This window comes from Oncorhynchus nerka, linkage group LG7 (assembly GCF_034236695.1).
Source record: "Oncorhynchus nerka isolate Pitt River linkage group LG7, Oner_Uvic_2.0, whole genome shotgun sequence".
In the NCBI taxonomy this organism is placed as follows: Eukaryota; Metazoa; Chordata; class Actinopteri; order Salmoniformes; family Salmonidae; genus Oncorhynchus; species Oncorhynchus nerka.
The window spans coordinates 79712160-79718625 of record NC_088402.1 but is presented as its reverse complement, the minus strand read 5'-3'; the positions used below and the strand labels follow the sequence as shown (position 1 = coordinate 79718625).

Sequence of the window (6466 nt, the reverse complement as noted above, 5' to 3'; positions counted from 1 at the left end):
GTACACATACGCTCCAAAAAATAATCGGATGCATGTAAAATAGAGGGGCAGCATCGACATGTCGGCCACGGTTCCCTTAAGTAATTATTATGTAGATTCCTTGATAAACCACGAAAGCGAGGATGTTATTGCGGCTCGATTCTCGGGTTCTGGTTCGCACCCTACCGGCCCTCGTCCGACGTCCCTCGTATCGGAGTGTGGTGACTATCCCTCCTGCAGCTTTGCCTCTAAACCATCCGTTTTCACTACATCCTGGACCCCTGTTCACTCCCAGTCCTCAGTGGTCTACCATCCATACAGCCATCAACCTCATCTAGGAACGGACTCAAGGTATGTGCGGTCATGGCTGGAGCCGATCTCGGGGGCAATGTCCTTTCCAGGCTACCCTGCCAACGCCAGACACTATGGGCTGAAGCCCGACGCCTTCCAGGAGCATCGAGCCAGTGACTGCCTCGCCTCCAACGGACGCACCTACACGGATTATATATATTGCACCACCGCTGACATCCGAGAAAAGACCCAACCAAATATCCCTTCTCCCGAGACCGAGCCTTTGGCTTTCGGGAAGCATAAAGACGAGAAACCAGAATTAGACCCGAGTAAGTTCGAGCCCCTTGTTCAAAACCGGGAATGTGAGTAGTTAGGAAGAGATTCTGTCTGTGTTCATTTAATTTGGTTTAGAGCTAGACCATAGCGTCTCTCTGCCACAATTTCATCCCCCTTTATTTCATCGACTGAATCTACTCGGCTAGGGGGGCTACCTTGAGGGACTGTAAAGAGACAAACGCTAGTTGGATTGGGCTATAAAACGACGAGCGGGTTATAAAATAGGGGACTACTCGAAAAACCTATGGACGTTGTAAATGTGAGGGACTCTGCAACATGCCCGCATCTCAGCAAATCTGTTTTAGATGACAAATACTTTTTGCCCGAGAATTGGGACTGTCAATATTAATAATCATTATAAACCATGTTGAATGGCCACTATGGTTTACGATGCTAGTAGACTATGCCACTATATCCCCCATAGTCTACTAGTAAATAAACTACAATTATATTTTAAAGATATATTATGTTGCTATGTCAAGTATATCCAGTAAAACTGGATCCTCCCTAGAAAAACACCAAAGAGAAACCCTGATAAGGAACTACAGTAGCATGGCAACACATGAACACGCGGTGTAGCGTAAGTCTATGTTGTCTGTTGTCATCCTACATAATCGTTTTCCATTCCAAACCAAATGTCGATATAACTCCAACAGTTGAGGAATGTTTGCAACATATTCGAGGGACTTTCACTGGATGTAAGGCTTGAAATACAGGCCGTTTTTATGGGCCTATAAAGCGAATAGGCATTGAGTATTTTACGACGGCATTTCTCAGAAGTCCAAGAAAAGGAAAAGCTGGAAGAGCAACACTAAATGTTCTAAAGTTAAAAGATACATTTTGACGTTTGTTTCCTACAGCATTATATTTACTAATATATTTGAGGGACCACCACTACCTCTGAGATCTAGCATAGCTTTTGGAGACCCAAAAGTACAAGGCCTTATCATGCGTCATAGCTTCAAGTTTGATATTATTGCTGACTGATAATGTGTTATCTGTTTTTATGTGTTGATTTTCAGATAACCCAGTTGCAAACTGGATTCACGCGCGTTCAACAAGGAAGAAGCGGTGCCCTTATTCAAAATACCAGACTCTCGAACTTGAAAAGGAGTTTTTGTTCAATATGTACCTAACCAGAGACCGTCGATACGAGGTGGCAAGAGTCCTCAACCTCACGGAGAGGCAGGTCAAAATCTGGTTCCAGAACCGGCGCATGAAGATGAAGAAAATGAACAAAGAAAAAACCGACCGCAACAAAGAACAATAATAAAGGAATGGTTACAACAACGACAAAGAACAAAAACAAGAATCAGACACAGTAAAATAACCACTATTGCCATGGATAACAACAAAGATGAACCAAAATACATGATGCCCCCTTCTTAATGTTGGATTTTGTGTTGGATGTTGTTTGTGTTTTTTTATTAACCCCACCTTCCATGTTTCTCTACATGCACCTTTCCTTGTCCAGGTTTAAAATAGCCTTTAAGGAAAGAAAACATTTGCACTTGTGAAGATACATGTAGGCCTCTATGTTTATTTACATAAGGAACATTTGAAACATTAAACATATTTTGAACAAATGTATAACTGTCCCAAAGTATAAGGAATGGAACACTGGAATTATTTTAATTTCTACCCTCCATAATTTATGACGTCCGTGCGAATATTCCTTACATGCTTGTTTCTTGTGAATGTCATGCAGGTGTTGTGGCATATTCTGTACAGAAAGAGAACGTATGCCCTCTTAACAAATGTATGTCTGTCTTGTGTATATGTGGTAACGTATCCGTTCGGTGTACTTATTTGTGCGTTTCGTATTATTTTGATTGTATAGACAACATGGCACATTCATTATAGAAAGTGTAGATATAGACCTACTCAAATATAAAAATGATCATGAGGCTCTTGTGTTTTCTGTATTTTCAAGCAATCAATTAACAAAACAGACGTAGATATGCATAGAATCTTACTACCCGTGCAAACCAATGTACAACAAAATATTGCGACGTAGAGCACACATTTGAGGCGCTTCAAATAGACCAAGCCAGTAAATGAATGATGTCAACACAAATGCACACAAACCAGATTGCTGTTAACCTGGAGAGAAACAGCTCTAATACCTTAAATTGCCGAATTTCCCCGCAAGTGGAATATTGGAAGCAGATGGAACGTTTCCTAATCTTCTGTTAGCATTTCCAGGCTAGGCAGACTCTTAGGGCTACCACGCGCGCCCGTAAATGGGTGATTATTTCGAGTAGGCCAACACCACAATGATGTAACTAAATATGATTTAACGAAACATTTGTGTACTCCTTTTATATGGTGTTGTGACACAAAATTATATTTGAATGCATTAATATATGTTTACAAGTCCACTAGGTATGCACAGGCCACCACAAGTATCCACAAACAACCACATTCAAACCACATTTAGGTCTAATTGTAAACATCCAAAACATATAAATCAACATTTAGTAGTCAAATGTTTTATAGAACAAATTAGATACCGTCATTACTCATAACTTGGGGAAGAAGAAAAAAATACATTTATTTCGTGATAAAAATGGCAGACAAACAACCCAAATGTGGTTGTCAACTTCATATGCAAATTTGACAAATAAACCTGTGTGTCATCACAGACCTATCATATCTGTGTCACTTGAAATACTTTTTCAAAGCAGGAATACTAACAGCTGCTGGTTAAGATACTATTATATTTTTAACCTTTAACAATTTGGCACATTTTCTAAATTGAATAAGGCCCTATACTGTTACGTGTGTGTAAAGCTAAGGGAAGAGTTTAGTGCCTGTAAGAATCGTTCGACTGGAATCCTGGATTAAAGCTATAACCTAAACCTTCTTTCAGTCAACTTGCTTATTTGAAAAATAAATATTTTTACCTCAACTAAATTACAATTAGAAACACATTTCGAGACATTGGACCTATTTGAAAGGTAACGAAATGAAAATCTTCTAACGTGAAAATAAATTCCCATGTCTGACATTTGTTTACTGGGTCTTGGCCTAAATTGCCTTTTTGTGGTGTCGAACAATACGGACAGGATGCTGTAATTTCAAAGCCCAATCCAGTGCATTTCCGCACAGGACAAAAATGCTGCGTTTACAGCTCTGCTAGAACTCAGTTGCTTGTCTCAAATGCAGACGAACAAAGCAATCCCGACTAACTGGCTAGACGTCTGGGCTAAATTACTTTATGGTTTTAATGGTGGGACGGTGGGTGATGTTGGGCTCGTTCAAAGGGGGCTTGCTGCAGCTAGTTTGTCTGTTGGGCCCACCGCAAACATGCCGCTGCCTTTAAAACAAATGTTTTATTTAAACAGGCAAGTCAGTTAAGAACAAATTATTATTTACAATGACGGCCTATTGGGGAACAGTGGGTTTACTGCCTTGTTCAGGAGCAGAACGACAGTTTTTTACCTTGTCAGCTTGGGAATTCGATCCAGCAACCTTTTAGTTACTGACTGGCCCAACGCTCTAACTACTAGGCTACATTTGCCTAAGGGCAGCTCCCTCTCTGAGAAGGTCAGAGTAGACATAGGCTATCTGACCGCAAGAAGAAACCAACGTCAAAAGCAGCATATTCGTATTGAACCATGTACATGTATGTATAGTGGTTATCAGACAACCCATAGGATAGTATCATGAAAAGAAACAAATATCCTGAGTCTACTGAAATAAAAGCAGACGCTAAACGTAGGAAGCCTACTAATATAGTTTATTTGACGGATCGTGAAATACATATTCAACACATGTGTTATGTCGTCTACTGCATTTTCCCCTCGTGTAATATATGTGGGTTTGATAAAACCATGCATGGTGCAGTTGAATGTTGGTGATCGACCTTAACACTAGATGACGCTGTTGACCGACTCTTTGGGCCTGTACCGCTAGTGCCTCCGTGCTGTGGATTTGCGTGGTGCAAAAACAGGGAGAAGGCTAGGCGTAATACGTCTGTAGGTCTACTGATGAAAGAAATGCTGCTTCGGTCGTTCATCACATTTTTAAGAAAAAATGTTGTGATATAATTGACTGTCTCACTTGTAGGACTGGGTACAGGAGACATAGATTATGCCCGTCGAACCTTTCATGCGCTTGTGTTGTGTGTATAGCCTAATAATTGTAGGCTATTTGTAGGATAGGTCTATTTTGCATTTGTACATTCCTTTACCTAAATGTCCCATTTCCACATTTTATGACCTTTACATTAGTAGAACATTAGCCTAGTATTTGTTAACACACTAAAGCTGTTTTGTATACATGTTATGGATTCATTATTCATGATTGTAAACTGTTAACAACTGCTAGCAAATTGATTAGGTTGATTCTGTATATGTGCACCAACATTGATGCTCAATTAACATTTGGACTAACATTTGAAAACATCACACTTTTCAAGTTAAGCGCAATTTAAATCACTTCTTTGTTTCTTCTTTTACGCCAGTGGTGTGGCCTAGTTTTCCTGTGGAGAGTCACCATATATATACTTAATAGAATATGACACATTTCCATATCAAACCACTTTAAGAAGAAAACATTTTCAAACAAGTCAAATGAACAAATGAAGAAAGTATTTATTTCAATGTATTGACAAATAACACTAAAGGCTTCAATAATCAATTACCCTAATACAAATGTTAACATTAATACTAGATCCTAATAATAATATTATAATACTAGAAGAATAATGATTGTAATAATAACGTTATTATTAGCAATTATAGGCCTACATCAGAAGCAGCATTATAATAGTAGCCTAGTATAGTGAGGTTTTTATAGTTATTCTCTGTGTTTTTGTTATTGAAATATGTCTATAACAGCAGCTCAAATTTCCACGACGGTAAATTGCAACAAAGACCAGCAATCAGCATATTTATAGACTGTACGACAAGTCTATAAATTTTCTCTGTGCCTTTCCTATTTTACGATCATGTGTAAAAATCGTCAGTAACACCACAAAGCCCACATGAGCGCATCCAGGGAGAGACTTTGCTGCAACTACACTAGACACAACTGAAATAAATATTGTACCAGCAATATGTACGCAGAAATAAGCGGCATATTTACTACATCTACTCAGGTTTAACAGGGTCAGTACAGTGAGTCGAGTATTCACAACAGGTCGTGTTTATATTTGAGCGTTACGGTGTTTCACCGCCTTCTGTAGTTTAAGTGCGCGAGAGACATGGGAAATCGCGTAGACCTATATATATCTCAAGTATGAACACGTAGCATGGGCTAATGTTGAGCAACAAGGGTTAGATATTTTTATATTTTTGTGATTTTGTTAAAGATCTTATTATTGTACGCCATTATCAGTAGACTTACGCATGTTGTATATGCTAAGCCTGGTCTACTCGTTTTTAAAGTTATATAGGACTCTATGTTTAGTTTCACTGTCATAATAGCAGACAGTATAGGGGCCGCAAGCAGTGCTATTGTGTAAGCTAAGTATTTATGGTAGTCTAGGCTAACAGCATCCAATTTAAACATTTGTTGATATAAGGAATGGCTCAGAAACTGTAAAACATGAGGGTACACATGAGGACTTTATGAACAAAGCCTTTTTATTCTATTCGTTCGGCTATACGTGTGTACTTCTATGTATCATGTAAGCACCATGTAAGAGTAATATGACCACAACGATATTTTGATTTGATAATTTTCACATCTTATGCATCAATTTGAACTCCTCTATCTAATAGAATGGTTAGGGCATGTTGCCTCTTAAGGGGTATGTAGCCTACCCGCTGACAGCTTGTAGAAAAATTAAGGGGGGGGGGGGGGGGTGATTGGTGTTGGGAGGGGAAATTGTGGTGGGGGTGGTTGGGTAGGA

The 6466-nt window shown here is 39.2% G+C and overlaps 1 protein-coding gene across 1 annotated transcript; it reads left to right on the top strand.

Moving 5' to 3' along the window:
• On the top strand, positions 1-2512 carry LOC115132860 (homeobox protein Hox-C9-like). The gene is made up of 2 exons (XM_029665599.2): positions 1-599; positions 1629-2512. Exons 1-2 carry the CDS (start codon positions 59-61, stop codon positions 1874-1876), a joined length of 789 nt encoding a protein of 262 aa, XP_029521459.1. The 5' UTR covers positions 1-58; the 3' UTR covers positions 1877-2512.
• The last annotated feature ends 3954 nt before the right edge of the window (positions 2513-6466 follow it).